This window comes from Dunckerocampus dactyliophorus, chromosome 20 (assembly GCF_027744805.1).
Source record: "Dunckerocampus dactyliophorus isolate RoL2022-P2 chromosome 20, RoL_Ddac_1.1, whole genome shotgun sequence".
Lineage (NCBI taxonomy): Eukaryota > Metazoa > Chordata > Actinopteri > Syngnathiformes > Syngnathidae > Dunckerocampus > Dunckerocampus dactyliophorus.
In genome coordinates, this window is record NC_072838.1 from 17,295,636 (window position 1) to 17,315,545 (window position 19,910).

General features: G+C 41.7%; 1 protein-coding gene across 6 annotated transcripts in view; it reads left to right on the plus strand.

Moving 5' to 3' along the window:
* The window catches only part of csmd3b (CUB and Sushi multiple domains 3b), a 285,038-nt gene that overhangs the window by 44,993 nt on the left and 220,135 nt on the right, over positions 1–19,910 (plus strand). For all 6 annotated transcript variants that reach the window (XM_054763453.1, XM_054763451.1, XM_054763454.1 and 3 more), the window contains exon 2: positions 17,545–17,767. In XM_054763453.1, the coding sequence (XP_054619428.1) occupies positions 17,545–17,767 (223 nt within the window). The remainder of the gene's footprint in view (positions 1–17,544; positions 17,768–19,910) is intronic.

A 19,910-nucleotide genomic window follows, 5' to 3' on the forward strand; every position in this document is an offset into this window, starting at 1 on the left:
ACAAGAGGCTGTGATTGGCTGGCGACCGGTCCAGGGGGTCTGGACCATTTTAAAATAACTGCACATATACAATGTGGCTGTTCAATGAAAAGCAGAATTCTGAATTTTGTGAGTGTTTTTCTTATAAAGCAGATAAAATAAGCTAAAGACAAACACTACATTTGTAGCTGAATTATTTTCATTGGACTAATAGTTTAAAATATGCTGTGGGATGGGAATGGAGTGATGTTAAAGCAACTAAAACACCTTTTAAAAAAATCACAATTAATTCAAATGGGAAAAAAATCAATAATAATTTTGAATGATTTAATATAATTAAGTCATTTTATTCAATTTGCTTTGATCCTGATAAGTACTTACTTAAAAATACAACGCTGTTATAATGTAGTATAATAATAGTATGATAATACAGTTTCCATTATAGCAACACGTGTTTACTCCCACATGAAATATTCATGTTGTCATACATCCCACACGGATGAAGTAGTTATTCCTCCTTTTCTTGCATCTGCAAATCTGCTTGAAAACAACCTTGTGTTTTTCTTCATTGTGCTTGAGCCTTAAATTCTTCATGAAGTGGTGACCCACAAAGCGATGAAACTTTAATTGCAGGCGAAACACTTGTTAAACCAGATTCCTTCTCAACCATGGCACAAAAAGCTGCCTTTGGTTTGGCTCTCATTCCAAAAATGTGTGTCCTCCGGTGTTGTTGAGGTTGCAAAGCATGTTTGAAAAGCCACATTAGTACAGTTGGAGGCTGTTTTTAGTTGTGTGGACATGCCTCATAAATAAATCTTGCTACAGGTTTGATTTTGCGGTCCAACAAAATGTGACAGAAGCAGATAAAACCACGTTGTTTCATTGTTGCAAATGCTCTTCTTTTGCCAGCATCTTTGGTGTCTGCCGCTGCTGGGAGTCATTCATCATTTATCAGATGGCATGAATCTTTTACAGGGGACACTGCAAAAAAAAAAAAAAAAAAAAAAAAAAAAACGGGAATATTGTCCAATTTGGGCAGAGAGCTGAGCAAAAGTGTCCCGGCGTTTGAAATTTGCATGCGTTAATTTTCAGGAAGTGGAGAGTGGCGCAAGCTTTTCAAGGAAATATCAAGATGGCTGTTATTTATTTGGTTATGCTTAAATATGACATACATCATACCAGGATGGATTAGAAATAGAGCACAATAAACGACTAACATAAACATATAATCATCCTTATAAGCACTTGGCAGCCCGTCATCCTACCTGTTGCTATGGGTACCAGTGAGTGAAAAGACTTTCGAACCACAGTTGATGAGCTCACGCTTTCACTTAGACAGCAGCGACAAAATGAAAAATGCTCAAAATTGCCTGACTTCTCACTGCAGATGATCTCATAATGCAAGTAAAGCCCCAGAGAGTTTTTTTTAAAAGTGTTGTTTCATACAGAGCTTTCTGCGAGCTGTAGTTGCTGTCCAAGGTGCTGAAATATAACACCCTCTTGCAGTTCCCATTTAAGACTGAGGGGGCACTGTTGGACCAACTGGAAGCCACAATCTGGTGAAGGGCAGCTTGTTTTCTTAAACAAATAAATATTTAAGTAGTTGCCATATAGGTTTATATAAAAAGTTGAAAATGTATATATATATAATAATTAAATAAATATATATAAAGAGTCTATGTAAAACAAATAAATATAACATTTGAATTGTCCTGTACATGAAATGTTCTATACAAATAAAGCTATACAAATGTCCTGTGTCCAACCTATTAGGTTGTTCATCAAAATTCAAACGAAATTTGAACTTTGAGAGTGTTCAAACAAGAGAGAAATGTGAAAAAATGTTAGTCTGTCTGAGAAAAGTGTACAAAGTGTATGGTGTTAAAAAATATATATAATAATTGTGAAAAAATATAGTTGACTACTTTGCGGATTTCACTTATTGTGGGCTATTTTGGGAACCTATCCCCTGTGATAAATAAAGGAACACTGTATATGAAGTAGGGTTATTGACCATTTATGTTCATACATTTAAAAAGTAGTAATAATTACCACAGCACGTGATGTCGCAGAAGCGCTGTCGTAAAAAATTGCAAAAGTAGGAAGTGACATAGGTCTCGCGCACGTGCAGAACCGACTGCATTTCCGGTACGGATTGCGAAGCGACAGCAGGGTTAGTTTTTGTGATGAAAATCCGCCGCGACTGAACGGCCTGTCGGGGAAATACTTCCCCACACGAACGTTGCTTCTCCTCACGATGACAGCATTTCATTTGCATCATGTCAATATCTGCAAGTTTCTGCATTTGAACATAAATGCCTTTATTTTTCTTTCTTTTTTTTGCCAATTCCGTAGAAATCATAGTGTCCTGCGTGTGGCTAAAAAAGATGGAATCCCTTTGACGTTATAACGTGGACTTACGAGGTTTTCATCAAGTTCTCCTCCATTAAAGATTAGACAAAGCTCAAAAGAAAGACATACAAATATCATTCCTCTTTCCTTCCGGGATCAATAACATCAAAGACTTCCTCTGGTGTGTAATGAGCTTCCTGAGGTAACTTCATTTGATCCCGTCCAGCCAAATTGTTCATTTTCATTACTTCTCTCCCGACTCATCAAGCACGCCGGTGTCATAACTAATTGGTCGGACATGCTCGTCTTCAGGCTGTGCTTTTTATAGATTAATCATCACCTTGAAAGAATCCATCGGCGGGTCTAGACTTGTGATCGGTCACTGTAGCGCCGGCTTGTTCTGCACATGTCTGTATTGATAAATCAATGGCTGCCAATGGAGTCAAACCGGAGCACCAATTACGGCGAGCCACTCTGGAATCCAGTCATCACCTTCATAGCTGATTTATTATACTTTACATTTTCAAATACACTTTATCCATCGTAGTTTGTGCATAAAGCTGCTTTCCATGATTTAAACAGACCAAAGCAAGCGGTGGGATGAGATATAAACACCACGCAATCATGATGCTAGCACCAGAATGTATGTTTGTTTGTCTTTGATGGCTGTGGAGAATAGTTAAATTGTCGTAACCGTCTTTGCGTCCAATCTGGCAAGGGTGAGAGAGAACTTTGGAAAGCATCGCCGCTCTTTTTCTGAGCTCTCAGCTCCTTTGCCAGGTTTAAGACTGCACACCTAGATATTCAATCACAGGCAGGGAGGGGGGGAAAAAAGAAATATGTAGATTATGGGAAGCGTATTTCCACCTAATTATGGTTTTTGGTTGCCAAAAATGATGGGAGTGACTGAAGTGAAAGAAATTGGAGGAGATGTTTACTTCGATGAACAACTACGTGATGGAGGCAACATTTCACACTTTAGAACTCCTTGGTTTATCTTGATGTGAGCATTTGCATGCTTTGATTCCTTAGAAGGGTTTTGCCATCCACTTGCATCTGGGTTAAAGGCGGAATGACCGTTATGAGACATTTAAATCTTTTCCAGAATTGAATGCTTTGATATCTGTTGTTTTTTCCTGCCCTCAAAGTTGTATATTGATGAGAAAAATGGTCAATTCTAGGGCTGCAACTAAAGATTGTTTTCAGAGTTGATTAATCTGAAGCTTGTTTTGATTAATCGAGTAGTCGTAGTAGTAGACCAGGGGTGTCCAAACGTTTTCCAGCGAGGACCACATACTGAAAAATGAAAGGATGCAAGGACCACTTTGATATTTGGTAAAGCAACGCGTGGCGTCTGCAGGGATGCCGACTCTGCATCGGCCCGTCATGGTGAAGAGGGAGCTGAGCCCAAAGGCAAAGCTCTCAATTTACCGGTCGGTCTAGGTTCCTACCCTCACCTAAGGTCGTGAGCTTTGGGTAGTGACCCAAAGAACAAGATCGCGGGTACAAGCGGCCGAAATGAGTTTTCTCCGTAGGGTGGCTGGGCTCTCTCTTCGAGATAAGGTGAGAAGCACCATCATCCGAGATACTTGAAGTAGAAGCTCTGCTCTTCCACATTGAGAGGAGCCAGATGAGGTGGCTCGGGCATCTGGTCAGGATGCCTCCCGGACGCTTCCCTGGGGAGGTGTTTAGGGCACATCCGACCGGTAGGAGGCCTCGGGGGAAGACCCAGGACACGTTGGAGAGACTTTATACCCATAATATTTTTGACTTCATTCTCGTAACATTGTAACTATTTCCGCAAACAAATTTTCCAAAAATTGCAACTTTATTCGTTGTTTTGTTTCTTCCAATATAATAACTTTACAAAATATATACACTAGGTCCCCGACTTACGAACACAGTTGGTTCCAGACGACCGTTCTTATGTCGAATTGTTCTTAAGTAGGGGAAACGGTAATATTACCAATGATATAGGTACTACATGTACGTGTATGCATATACAGTATATGTGTATGTATGTAAATATGAGTTTGGATGCAGTAGTAATATTAAAAGAGGATAATTAATGAAAAAAACAATAATAAAAGTGATATAATAATACGTAATGATAAATGTTATTTACCTTTGAAGAGGAGTGGCCGAGCATACGTCGTGGTGGAGTTGGAGGAGGAGTTATTGAAAAAAAGGACAAATGGTCGTCGTCGTTAGACTCCTCTAAAAGAGGTAGTGTTCTGTGGGTGGTGTAGAATTAAGCAGGCCTATTAACTCTTCATAAACTTTAATCACACGCTCTGTCCGGGTTGTATAATTTAGCTTTATCTCCCCAGCGTGTAACTCTTCCTCTGTTGGTCCCATTAGCTCTAATGCTGCCTCTGTTGGTCCCATTAGCAGTGGCACAGTGCCCTCTACTGGTCAAGCATGTACAGTAGCAGTAGAAATACTGATTGAGCGACTACAAGGCAAAATAAAATAAAATATAGACCAGTCGGCTTGTGTTCGTATCCACGAATGTTCGCTAGTCGGGTGCTCGTAAGTTGGGGACCTAGTGTATATTTTTTTAGATTTCAACTTTATGCTACTTAAAAGATGTTATTTTCCTCATAATATTACGATATTTTAGTAAAATATAATTTTCTCGCTAGATTACAACTTTATTTTAATATTTTGACTTTGTTATAAAATTACTGCTGATTTCTCCATTTTTGCTGTTATTTTTTTTTAAGTTTTTATGTATTATGTTTTTACAATGTGCCACAGGCAAAAAAAACAGTCACGGTCCGCAAATAGGCCCCATCCTCAAGGTTTTCAATTCATTCGACAAATGGTCACTTCATAGACGTTTTTTTGCTTGATGTTTTTCAGCCAATCTTGCTCAACGTTTACACACAAGTGCTTGTCAGTCTCGGAAAGATGTGTACCAATTTGTTATTGATTTGGCTCACCACCCTCAAGTCACAGTGGGTGTGACAAATTCCAAGTCAATCCGCCATAAGGGGTTTAATAACGGTGCCAAAATAGTAGCACGGGCAACACAGTAGGGGTGCATGTTTGTGTGCAGCGGCTGAGGAGTAAAGGAGTTTTTTTTGAGTGCAGCAAACCTATTTCTATTTTTCAGCGCTGAGTGCTGCTCTCCTTGTTGCTGTTTAATTGACAGAAGTATATAATGTGCAGGTGCGAGGGGCACATCCATTGCACTGTTGGGGAGAAATAACTCCTCAAGGTAATGCTCGGTAGAAGGGAAGCAAAACTCATAAAGTGAAGCACTTACAGGCCTCTATTAGATCTCACCCCCTCCAGAAGAAGTTCATCTCTAACGCTTGCCTGTCACTTTAAGAATGTCTTCCAGCTTTACATTTTCTCAGGAATATGCTTTATATATGAACTTCATGGAAAGTTAATGCAATGGTATGCGTACAAGAGCAGTTACCAGGCAGTCAGCGTATCATTTAATTGCATTGTTCGGAGCCGAAAAGAAGAAATGAAGTCCAATTAACGTGGAAACATTAAACCGCACTGCTCCTCTATCATCAGGCTCATGAAAGACCTTGGCATTCATGGACAGGCTCTGCGACAGACAATAAGATCAGTCTCTGAAGCGGCCAGTGCCTGTGGATCAAGCGCAGGGACCCTTGCTGGGCTCAAAGCAGAGGGGGGCACACCTGGGATGCCAGGTGTTGCCGATGAGCCCTCTGGAGGTGTCATGGGCCTATAATGGAAACGCCAATGAAGGAGGGTGCCCACGTGATGACCCTAATGAAGTTTAAAACCCACCGCCTTCCTTCCCGCCCTTACCCAAGGACAGGGGCAGCAGTCTCAGTAGGGAAGCCCAGATTTCCTGGTCCTCGTTGTGAGGCGTTGTGAGACATAATCCCGCCAGCATGTCCTGGGTCTGGCCCGGAGCCTTCTCCCAGCTGGGCATGCCCGGGACACTTCACCAGGGAGGCGTCCGGGAGGCATCCAGACTGGATGCCCGAGCCACCTCGACTGGCTCCTCTCCATGTGAAGGAGCAGCAGCGCTACTCTGAGCCCCTCCCGGATGACCGAGCTCCTCACCCTACTACTGATGATGTGTCCCAAAATGTACATCCTTTCCAAGGCTGCGATAAAGTTCCCACGCCACTCTCAACATCCACACCTCATGTGATTACCATCTACTGGCAAAAAGGACATTTCCATCAAGTCCTGCGTATTTACCAACTATAATTAGAACAAACGCTTCTACAGCAGCACCTTCATTATCTCTAATTATGAATTGATGTCGTTCAGATGCCACACGCTTTCTCCACATGTTCAGACTGGCTGCCAGGTTCCAGTGCACACCCAATAACCCATCCAGCAGTGAGATGTACATTACTTGTTTTGGCAAAGGTTAAGCGTGAACAACGCAAGCCTGTGTGATTCACGGCAGGACGAGAACATGGTGTATCGTGTCTTTGTTCCCACCCAGGGTGTTTGCACGCTCAGCTGACATTTGTAGCGACACTAAGTCAGGCTGCTTGACATTTTTCATAGTAACGCGCGGCAACGCATGTAAAAGCACAACTCTTGACATTATTTTGATATTCAGGTTTGGGCTGAGCCAATTTTCAGTCAACAAGGATGCAAGAAAACCCACGCATTGCAATTTAAAACTACTATTAAAAACAATATTTATAGGAGTGCAAAAATACATGTATTGCTACAGTGTCCTCGATTCAATACCACAAAGAAGTGGCTGACACTGAAGTCTTTTTTTTTTCATTCGCCGTTGCTCCTCTGCAGCAAGACTGCGTCTCAAGCGGCATACAACACGCCATTTTCGGATAAAATAACTCAACAGCAAGATGCATACACACAAATAAAAGCCATTGTATTACATTTGTAGCGCTAGTTCTATGCAAACCTCAAAACAAGTCATTTGTGTCACTCCCGCCCTGAACTCCATGACAGAAATGGGTTATTATACACTTACTTGTTATTGTTGATATTATTTTATGATGAATTGAAAATAATCTTGTAATGGCTAATATGGCTGATACTTCGGCTATATTATCATTCCAGTAATTGTTTTGGTTTATAATTGTAATTCGTCTGTGTAGGCTCTCAGTCGTACAGGAGTTGTCCAACAAGGGAAAGGCTTCTTGAGACGTCATCTGTACTTCTGTGAAGAAGGTGTCGGACGTTTCGCTCCTCATCCGAAGAGCTTCGTTAGCGAACTAACAAGTGCTGGTAGTCTAGGCCTTAAATACAGTAAGAGTGGGCGGAATTGATGTGCCAATGCCCTCCTCCTATTGGTTCCTTACACTAAGACTGGGAGGAGTTGTGGTCTCATCCTCTCCTGCTATTAGCACCTCCGATAAAAGGGAAGTGTCGCTCCCTGAGTTGGGTATGAACGACTCTGATACTGGCTCGTTAGCGTCTATTGTTCTGGCTCGGCCCTGGCTCCACCTCATTTGCAAGACTAAGAGCTGTGGGTTTTGGTCTCAGTAACCTGCTGAACACAGGGTCCAAATTAAACCTCAAACCACCATTCCGATTCAATGATGGGTTCTGTTGTTTGACAAAAATAGCTTCCTTTGCTCCTTTTTCAAACCATCTGTTTTCTTTGGCCAAAATCTTTACCTCGCTGTCCTCAAGAGTGATTGGTTGCTTTAAGGTGTAGATGTACTGCTGATTGAGGACCACTAGAACAACTACAGGGAGCTACACTTCCCTTTGATCAGAGGTGCTAATGGAAGGAGAGGATTAGACCACAACTCCTCCCAGTCTTAGTGTAAGGAACCAGTAGAAGGAGGGTGTTGGCACACCAATTCCGCCCACTCTTACTGTATTTAAGGCCTAGGCTACCAGCACTTGTTAGTCGCTGACGAAGCTCTTCGGATGAGGAGTGAAACGTCCGACACCTTCTTCACAGAAGTACAGATGACGTCTCAAGAAGCCTTTCCCTCCATGTAATTGTAATGTTTACTAGCAACCTGAATTCGTACATAAAGGGTGGCTATGTAGTTTGCCACGTAGTTTGATTGAAATATTGAGTCTTTGAACAGAAATATGAAAACAGCTGTAATCTTACGAAAATAAAGTCAAAATATTAGGAGAAAAAAAGACGTATTCTAGGGAGAAAAAGTTGCAATTTTACGAGAATAGGGGAATAAATGTAATTTTTATAGCATAGAGTTTAAATATTAAAGAAAAACTACATTTTTTAAAGTGGTAATATGCCAAAAAAAATAATGGTAACATTTTTGGAAAATTAGGTAAGAGAAAAAGTTATAAAATTCTAAAGTAAAAATATTATTGGAATAAAGTGATAATTTATGAGAAGAACGTTTCATTATTTATATTCAGTTATTTCAGAAGAAAGTTGAAATATTTAAAAACAACAGAAAAAATGGGTAAAAAAAAGAGCAAAGACGGAAGTTGATGCTAATAATAGCTACTAAGCTTTTTCACCTACTGTATGTCACAAAGCTGAGGTTTTTTCTTGAACTAAGTATGACTTCTTAGCATACCTTTTGTAAAACAGCAAAGGGGCCCTTTCGAATCATCAAATTCTAAGCATCTTGAAGAATGGATATCCTCTGGCAAGTTGGCCCTATAGTCATTCAACAAAGTATGTTCCCAAGCTGCAGAAGTACTGGGTCAAGGGCACAAAAGCAGACGTTGATGTACTGTGCCTTTTCAGATGGATGATGAGCACATCATTGCTAGCCAACTACAGTGTGACGGCTGTCTTTAATCATGAAAAGAGACAAACATGAGTCATGGAATCATTAAATCCTTCCTGGTATGAAAAAAGCAGACTTGGATCCAGTATATTTAGGCCTTTGTTGTATTTCTAATGACTGTTCAGCCTCCTTTTGTCTTAAGCAAGGCTCCTTACAGCGTAATGACAGGAAGTGTGCGTGTATGCGTGTGTGTGAGTGAGAGAGTGATTAAAGCCGCTACGCCTCAGCCATGCCATCAACAGAGAAAGTCAATCAGATGTGTTCTATCACCTTTGCTTGTTTGTTTATACCACGGCATAAACAACCACCTCCTGCTAACTTGTCCTCCCGCTCCCGTCGCTTTGCAACAGATGTTGTGGATATTCCTCAAATGAAAGCAATTTAATGTTTTGATGGCATCACGCCGTCGCGCCTGGCCAGCCCACTTTGGGGCAGAACTCCTCAGCATAGGTCAAATGTTACCATGGCGACATTGGCTCGCCTCAGTTCCCCCGGTAACAAGCTCACAACATCTCACTAAGTGTCTGTGTTGGATTTTAGTTGATTTATTGTCTTTTTGGTGCCTCGTTAGCTGGATGATGACACTGGAGCCATCAACACGTCCTCCACCCCCGCCCCCAGACACCACCTATGTGCTGTGTCTCATTGTTCTTTTTTGTTTTTTTATATTTATTAGTTGATATTATTTTTCTTAATGTTATGTATAGGGATGTCCAATAATGTCGGCCCACCGATGCTATTGAGTGCTACTGGCCAGCGGCGCCATAAGACCATTCCAGGGGCCCCTGGCAAATAGGTAATTATTAAAAAAGAAACTTTTTGTTCATTTGTTTTAAAAACAAAATGTCACTGTCTTAAAGTCAGAAGACGACAAACTAGGTGTATAATTCTAGCTAGCTAGCGGGTTGCAGCCAATGTGAAGTACAGCCATTGACAGACGGGCAAAGTGTGTAAACAAAGATGCAAGAATAGTGGAACGGCGATAGCTTTGGTAAGGGAGGGATCAAACGTGCTGACATCGATTGGCATAGCCTGTGTCCAGCTCAACACGAGATGCCTCCTTGTGTTGGCAACCCTACGTGACACAGCAGACATGTAAGATTTCACGCCGCAGGCTCATCCTTTTTTGTGATCGGCTTTGAAGGGCGTTTCTTACGGAAATCGTCGAGTGTCTTCAAGTCGTCAAACTAAAGTCCGCGTCGAGTCCCGAGTCACTGATGTCAAAGCTAAGTCAGGTTGCAAGTCTTGATGATATTGTCAAGTCGTCTCCAAAGTCATCAAAATTGTAACTCGAGTCCAAGTCACGTGGTTGGAGTCTGCACCGTCGTTGTTCACTCAAATTGTCCTTAAGCTCCTCTGTGACTCCTTTCCTTCCATGCCTTTTATTTACCGCTGACCCACTTTCAAGCACATAAAAAATAAAAACCATGACTAATCATCACCGTGGCTTGGTTGAAGTTTTGCAGTGTCAAACACGTCTGTTAGACGCTCATTTAGCTCCCCGCCATTACAATTAAACAGAAATGGCACACTGCACATTTTATTGCTCATTATTGTTATTGTTCTTATTATTACTTTAATAGTCCACCATTTTGCTGTGCAAAGTGCTCATTTGGTCGAAATGTTAATTGTACCCTCTTAGGATGTCGCCTCACTGTAATGGTGTGGGATTCCACACAATGGCTGGAAAGTTCTAATACTGTTGATTTGCTTACAAAGATTTTGCTTAAATAGTTATATCATATAATTTTTACAATATTTAATAATTGTGATAGTATTTTTTTTTATAATCAGACCAAAGTCTAACCAACAAATATTATAAATGATATTAATTTTTATTTACTTTTCTCCTTCAAGATCAAACATGTGGGTCAAGTTCAGATTTGTTTGGTTACGAAAAAAAATGTAAATAAAATAATGGAAATTTAAATAATGTATTATAAATAAAATTAATATTTTGGGGTGTCATGAGACGCTCAGTTCCTGAGACGGGACAACACACAAGATTGGGTCGACGAGACGAGACAAGATTTTAACATTAACATTACTTTTAAGAGAAGTATAAGGAAAATATATATTGCAGTCGAAGCATAAGCATCATCGAAGATGGATGGATATTGCAATCCAGTAATAGAATTTCTACTATGTTACACTCTTCTGCACTCTGTGTGCGCGCTAGCGGCCCCGCCTCCACCCACCGAGACAATAAGACGGTATGACTGACAAAAGGGCTCTCTCCGTTCATGCCGTTGTTCTATGGAACAAACATGCCAAGGTGCTAAAAGCAATGCACAGAGTGAACTCTCTCTTCTGCCTGTTTGGAGGCGAGCGATGAGGAAAACAGACACGCATGCGCACGGCGATATACGGAGGCCGGCAAAATGATCCAGTTCATTTTCATGTACCGTGTGTCTAATTGATGTATTTATTACCGTGAGGCCATTTTTTTCCTGAACAAGAAATCTTGTCATTTTTTTTATCTCGCGAGATCTTGAGACATGAGATCTTGTGACATCCCTTAAAAAACATTAACAACAACAACAAAAAAAAACAGTGATTTGGGGAACGGCACAAATCACACGGCCCAAAACATCGTACGTCCGGTTGTGACCCAGGCTTTACATGAACTCTCACCAGCTGTGTGGACGTCTCGGGGTTCATCTTCCAGTAAGTATTCCCAGGAAATGTTGACTTGTACAACTTTAGAGGGTCCAGCTTTGGAAACTGTCTGCCATGTTTGTTTTTAAATAAGATGGCAGCCTTTCCTATCTCATCGGTGAATACAACCATGAGTCTTAGTTTCAACTTTTTTCCCCCTCCATTGCTTTCTCCTCATCTTTATTCACATTTGTGTCTCCGCCGGTGATTGACAGCCTTAGAAATTGATTTTCAACCCGCTGTGTTCCTTCTGTCTCTCTCTAGGCATTTCCCTTATTTAGCCTCAACCACTCCAGGGTATAGTCTAGACCACAGGCTGGCTGGAGTGGTGTAATTCTTGGCTGACGAGCGTTCCTGACAGCCCGGGCCCGATGGGACGTTTCAAACACGCTGGCGTCCTCTTGCCTGTTCTCTCTCGGTTCCTGCCTCGGACTCGTCGCTCGCTCTTTTTTCCTTGCTTTTTGCTTTGGCCCTTGACTACTTCCCTTCCTCTGCTTTTGCTCTGTCTCTCGCCCAAAACCTCCATCGAGAAGAAACGTGGATACAAAACTCCCAAGGCCACAGAGAGCTTTAAATTAAGCCCCTGGAGTTGGAGCGCTGCGCTGATCTGAATACCGATTGGGCGGTTTATGTGTCCGCCGTGATGCGATTGGTCAGTTTGCTCCATGGGGACAGCCAGTCTTTAATCATGAATGAGAGCGAGCCAGATTAGACGGAATAGCCCTTAAAGCCAGTCTGCTATCAGGGAGGTCCCCGGAGAAGAAGAAGAGGCTGATAGATGAAAGAGAGATGGACAAACAGAGAAGGAAGAAGACGTGAACGGATTTGGACCTTTTTTCTTTTTTCCAGGCTGGACCCCGTGAGGGTGACAGAGGCGTTCCAAGCCCGCTTTAAAGGGGTCCCCAGGTCCCATTCACATTAACAATAGCTGGGTTTCAGCGTTTCCAAAATGAGCCGATTGATCACGGGGTTCCCCCCGTGGAAAATGACAGGCTTGGTAATTGATTCACCCCCCCCCCAACCCTTTTCCAGTCATCATGCTTTTACGGAATGTGTGTGAAGTCAAATGATGCTTACAATGTGTGCATGGCCACTAGCTATTTGTGCCTTGTGATTGGCTTAAAGTATTTCTCCTCGCCTCACCGTAATGTTTCAGTCACGGGCGTTAAGAGCTGGAGGGGATGTGTTTGCTTGTCGCCGCATTAGCGAGGACAGCGGGGGTAGGATGTATGGTGGGTACGCACATGGGAGCTTCTGAAAAGACGGCCTTGAAAACCAAACCCAGGCTGACGTGTGCAACTTTTAACTCATTCAATCCCAGCCATTTTTCAAAAGACAACCACTTCGGTGGCGGCCATTTTAGACGATTTTGACAGATTTTTAAAGGCAGACCAAATATTGTGTTCTATGGCTAGCTACATAAACATAGCATAGAGCAAAACAACTAGATAACTTTAAATAGCTGATGGTCTCTCTGAGGCTGATTTTGTGTGTATGCGTATGTGCCACAGACCCGTGCAACCCCGCTTAGCTTGTTTTTCAGTTAACGGCGAAGCTTTACGACAAAATGTTTTCGGTTTGCATACATTTTCCGGTTAGCGTGAGTTCTTGATGTAGTTTTTAGCACAAAACGTCCTTGTTAGCAGATTGCTACTGCATGGAAACAGGAAGTGGAGGTCAGCTCCGTCGGAACAATCCCTTTAACTGAGCATTAATTGGAGCGCTGATAAAAATACATGCGTGAACGCAACCACACCCCACTCACACAGCATCTTCACAGACTTTTGTAGTGTATCGGCTCTGTTTTTATTGGTTCGACCAAAGTTGTCCCGAAAAACCAAAGTACCATCCACCAAAACAAACATTTAGAGTTCCAGTATGACTCATATGTGACGGCGTCAGTAGGAGGAATGCTTTGCAGTCAAAAGTAGAACGATATCCGAGCTGAGTCCAAGGGTAAAGTGTAGTGAAATTGAAAATCCTGGAAATAAACGTTAGTGCCGGCTCACCTGCTGATTCATTTTCTCCGGCTTCTATCTTGAGGCGACACTCTGCACTCGCTTCCTGAGCGCCAGGGACACTTTGAATCCTGGCGACAACCTACACTCACGCTTTGATATTTCAATTCAGGAAACGTGACGTGTTTTCTTCCAAGCCAGTGTGGGCAGAACGTCTTGTGTGTTTTCCTGCCTGCTACGAGACTTGGAGAACTGTATGGAATTCATTAATCCACTCCATGCGTGAAGATTTCCATCTTTATCTTCAAGCTTTCATCCGGTGGGAGGGTTTTTGCTGAGCGTGCACGCTCTTTTCCGTTCCTCATTAGCAGCGTAGCATACCTGATTCGACCCACAGATCTCTGACACTTTGCCAATTAGTGTCTTTGTGCAAGTCTTCAGGCTTGGAGCGCTACCAGCTGAAATAACGTCTCCTAAAGGCCTGTTCTATCACAATGGAGGCTGCCAAACGTTACAATGTGCTCCAGCAACGTGGAGAAGAGCTGTTCAAAGTCACTGGGACATTCTTATTTTTAGACCTACATGTCTTTGCAAGAAAACCAAACTTTACATCAGATTCTTAATTATGGAGCTGTTTGCTTCAGACATCAACCCATGCTGGCTGACCCTCATTTGCGTAAGTAGACGCCTTCCTGTTGCCCGTGTAAGGGAACACTGAGGATAAATGTGGTTGAGAATCCAAAAAAACATCAAAACACCAAAGGAAATGGACAATATTAGCTTTATTTATCGTCTTTGGGAAACACAAACAACATAAGAGATGCTGCCCACTCTTAGTGTTGTTTTGGACTGGAATGGTTTGTGTCACCTGAGTACTGTAACAATTGCGAAAATATCGGAAATTGTATTAAGCTGATGATTTGTATTTTTTGTTGTATGATTGATACCTGGCTAACAGAAGGCTGGAACGCGAGATGGACAGGTGAGTTGGTGCGGCATCTGCAGGGATGCGGACTCTGCATCGGTCCGTGGTGGTGAGGAGGGAGCTGAGCCAAAAGGCAAAGCTCTCAATTTACCGGTCGCGCTACGTTCCTACCCTCACCTATGGTCATGAGCTTTGGGTAGTGACCGAAAGGACAAGATCACAGGTACAAGCGGCCGAAATGAGTTTTCTCCGTAGGCTGGCTGGGCTCTCTCTTAGAGATAAGGTGAGAAGCGCTGTCATCCAGGAGAAGCTCGAAGTAGAACCGCTACTCTTCCGCACTGAGGAGCCAGATGCGGGATTGGAACACCGCATGGGATTGGAACACCAATATAAATAAAATCTTCACGATGAAACTCTCTTTATGCACAAAATAATCATCAACTTACTTATTTGCTAATATGATGCACACAGAGCCATGAACTTCATACTCTGGCTCCTTGCTCCGTGTGGTGTTAGGCGCTGATTGGTTGTCATTTTTATTCACGTACCCCCTATGACGATTGGTGTACCCCACTTGGGGAACCTAGGCACTCCAGCACATAATCATTTCATACCTTTAAAAATGTCTCCACTTAACCCCGTTGACATTGGAGCACACCGTGAAGACCAAACGATGCATTTAACTTCATAACCACTCAACATGTGCTATTGTTTGGGGGGTGCTTCGAGTGGGGCCAATTGAGGTTACAGATGTTGAAATTGGAAAAAATGATGCGATGAGTGAAAGGTCAGAACAGTCAAGGTGATTACGTCCTGTATACTGTATTTGGATCCATGGTTGTGCCACTTTTGTTTTGGTTTGTGCTGTTTGTGTGTGTGTGTGTGTGTGTGTGTGTGTGTGTGTTTTGAAAAGTGCTGTCAGATTCGGTCTAGCAGTCAGCATAATTAGAAATCTCTTTTACCCCCGTGTCCTCTTCATTCTCTCTCTCTCCTTTCTATCTTTCTCCGTCGTGCTTCACTCGACAACCTCCCACCCCAACGCTCCCGTCTCTCCTCCTTCCTGAGTGATGACTTTTAAATCATCTTTTCTTTTTTCCATGATGGAACGTATTGGGGGGGGGGGAGAAAAAAAATGTCCTCTTCTCTCTGTGTTTGCTCACCAGTCCATCTACGTCTTTCTGTCCCCCCCCACCCCCCACCCCCCAACACGGCAATGGGATTTAATGACTCCACTTCATCTCAGAGCGAGACATCCTCTAATCTATTAAGTTCAGATGAAGCCCTGATGGACTTGTCAGCGAATCCGCCCAAGCGTTGCTTTAAACGCGGCTCCAATAAGCCAAAAGACCAGCCAAGTCTTGATGAGGCCTGATGAAGATACTGTACTATCGCTCTCTGCCATGTTATTTTTAACTCCTTATTGACGTATTGTCCATCCCAATCATATGAAGTACAAGGAACACCTCTCAGAAGAGCAGTACGGCCTTCAAAATGACAGTCAGAGTGAATCGATACCCATTTTGCAGTAATAGTTTTAAGTATAAAGCTGGCACACGGCCGCGGTTTCTTACAAAGTTGACGGATTAAAAATGCAGCCTTTTAGATCAGACTTGATTAAAGAAACTTACTGAAACAATCGTTGGAAACTTCAAGAGGCAATTGTCATGAAAGTACTTTTTTTAACAATCAAATAACACAAATTTGGAAGATAGGTGGGCTTCTTTTCTGTACTTTTTGTAAACACTTTTTTCTTATTATTAAACGTGTTCAAACTTAATATTAAATCCTAAAATGTATTATTATTATTATTATTATTATTATTATCTATCCCAGCTGTGTCTGGGCGAGTGAAACAAAAACAGAAAAGAAAATACACACAATTGTCTTGTAGCTAATGAAAAGACTGTTTTATTTATTGATATTAAGTAGTACTTTTTGTATTTGTGAAAAAAAGAGTGAAAAATGTGTAATTTTCCTTGTCCTGTGAAAAACGTTTATCTCCATTTGTTGTTTTTTTTGGTTAATGCATGTATTTATTTTGGCTAAACCCCTCCAACAATACTTTTTGTAATCATTCTGATTTAAAAACGGATATGCTGGCTGCTTTCTTTCATCCAGTGGGATAAAAACCCGTATCTCCATATTTTGTGGTTTGATTAATTTATTAATAAAAAGCTTTAAACCCGTCTACATGTACTTTTTATTTATTGAAGTAGTATTGTTTTAAAAATAGGGGGCGAAAAGGGGGAATGCATGTTTTTACAATGAAAAACATGTACCTCCATGTGTTTTTTTTTTTATCAATACATTTATTTATTTTTGCCAAACCTCTCCAACACTACTTTTTGTAATTGTAACAATTAAAAAAATGGATAAATTGGCTTTTTTTTCAGCCAATAAAAAACCATGTCTGTCCATATGTTGTGATTTGATTAACAGATTAAAAAAGATTTAAACCATCCAAATGTACTTTTTATTTTTTTATATTGTGCACTTTTTGTATTTTGTAAGTAGAAAAGGGGGGGGGGGGGGGGGATATTGCATGGATTTTTTTTTTTAATTACTAAGTTTTTTTAAAATAAGTATTTAATTTTGCTTAACCCCTCCAACAATATTTTTCTGATGAATTAAATAAATACTTTTCTTTCATCCAGTGAAAAACATGAATCTCCATATTTTGTGATTTGATACATTCGTTTAAAAAGAAGATATATAAAAATGGACATACAGGCTTTTTTTTGTCCAATAAAAAAAAACAAAAAACATGAACATCCACATTTTGGGACTTTTCGCTTTTCTGTTCCAGTTTTCATGACGATCCAATGGATGAAAAGCCCTGCAACATGTTGATATTTGTGCTGCAATAGACCTCTGTTGGCCAAGCACATTCCTGTCATTGTAAAAAAGCAAATGTATTCCATTGGGATTCCAAATGAATGGATGCTTCCGTGCCTTCTTGCAGGTTTCATCTACACATGTGGCGGCACGCTGAAGGGCCGAAACGGCAGTGTGGAGTCACCAGGGTTCCCCTACGGCTACCCCAACGGGGCGAACTGCACCTGGGTCATCGTCGGGGAGGAAGGGAGTCGCATCCAGCTCATGTTCTTGTCCTTTGCCATCGAGGAGGAGTACGACTTTTTGTCCTTGTACGATGGACACCCGCACCCTGCCAACTTCAGGACCAGGTATACGTGTGTTCGGGATTTAAAGAGAACATTGTGACCCCTGAGGGGCGCCACAGATGTCATTTACATATCATATCTGGCCCACGACTGTATCAATGAGGTAGAAAGGGTGTGAAAAATGTTTGGATTCAATAAACTATGCAACAAAAGTAGGGCCCCGCTTGTGTGGAAGCCCCACTAAATGACAGGATGCCAGTCAGTCCCAGCAAGAAGACGTCCCCACTAGCTGCAGCTCCACGCTGGGATGTCATGAAGGCAAGCCAGGGGAAGAGCGGTGTGGATGTTGAACTTTATGCAAATGTGTCGTCTTGAATTAGCATGAAACCTGAGTGGAAGCAGCACTCGCTGCCTGTCAATCCCATGAGAGACACACACACACACACACACGCACGCGCGCGCAACTTCTCCCCATGAATACATGCATGGCTAACTTGACAGAACTTTCCTGCCGTTGGGCTGGCACAGCTAACAACTTCCACACAGTGCATTACGTTACAAGAACACAAAACTGCACGTCCTTGAATCAGGGTTTCTCATCAAATGTCGCCGATTGCGGGCCAAGTCAACATTTTGCACCGCCGGTGGCTGCTTGCTGCGCTGACTGTCGGCACGCCAACTTGGACGTGGACTGCGGAACATGGAGCAATCAAGCAAGGTGCCCTTTACACAGTTAGGAAAACTTATTAAAAAAACCCAACTGATTACAGTGGTGGGAATAGCACTGATTTAGAAACAAGGGATTGGTAAGTGTGTTGCCTAGTGTTAGTGTTAGTAATGCGAGCCAATTGTCATACAATCAGTAAATGAAACAACATTTTTTCGCAAAAATGTCCCTAAAGGTGCCCGAAACGTCAAAATACTACCAAGGATAACTTCAAAAGACCTCAGAATCTTAGGATGAACACTTCTTTAGCCTTTTTGCAACACTTTACCACCAGAATAAGAAGACAAATGTATAGTAGAACATAAGTAGTGTTCCATATTATGCAAAAGTGACTTTTTAATGATGTTCTAGCAGTAATATGTGTCCCTTGAGGTGGTTTAAGGAAAATCGACCATCTCCCTCACTTGTTTGATCCACATTAAAAGTGAACACTCTTTGAAGTTGCAGCATTTCATGATGACATGCAGGAAAATCCTCCTTCCTCATGGACACGATGCCACCTCTAACGAGCCCCTGGCTGGATGAGCACGCCCTGTGTATACAGCCACCGCTTCATGGGGACATAAATAAATATAGCAGGCTTTGCTACACATCTTAAAATAAGGCTAGTCTAGTACTATAATACAGTCGTCTCTCGCCACTTTACAGTTTCACGGTGTTCTAAAAATATATTACTTAATAATGCATGTTGTTTTGTGGTTGAATACAGCCCATTATTAGTCAAAAATGCATATTTAAGCATAGGTTATGATTTTTTTGGCTTAAATTAAGCATTTTGAAGCATAAAAACTACTAAAAGAACTAAAATACAAACACAAGGCATTCAGAAGATGCAATTAAAGATGTTGTGATGATATGTAGTACTCTACACTGGTCACTAGGAGTCAGTAATGTTGCTGTATTGTTCATTGAGACACACAAGCACCAGACTTGATGGCCAGAACAACAGGGTTTTGTTGCAGGTTTGAATTATCTCACAACAGGCAAAATAATCCCTAACATGGGCTATTGTTGAGGCCGTAACCCACGCCAGGTTTAAACTCAATTCTGAGCCCAGGACGTCACTTCCTGTTTGTCCCTAACTCAGCTCCCCCAGCACCGGAATGGGGTGTTATTCCATGTCTAGAGGGCACTAGAGGTCGTAAACAGGTCTTCTAACTACAAAAATATTCCATTTGTAAATAAGAAATCCCACTTTGCCACACAGTCGGTTGTCGAACCAATTAACCTCATCAAACGAGGGATTACCGTAGACATTAAACGTATTTATGCACATGGAAGAATGCTAAAATGTTACCTATTTGCTTTTTTTCCACTTTAAAAGTTGTAGAAATCTCCATTAAATGGCTGTTAGACTTGAAGACATTGTACATAACGCATATAAAACAGTTTTAAAACTCATACTTGCTGTGTAAAACAGCAAAAACACAAGTCAACCCAGGACGTCTAACGCTCCGTGTGTTCCTCCCTGAAGAGTTC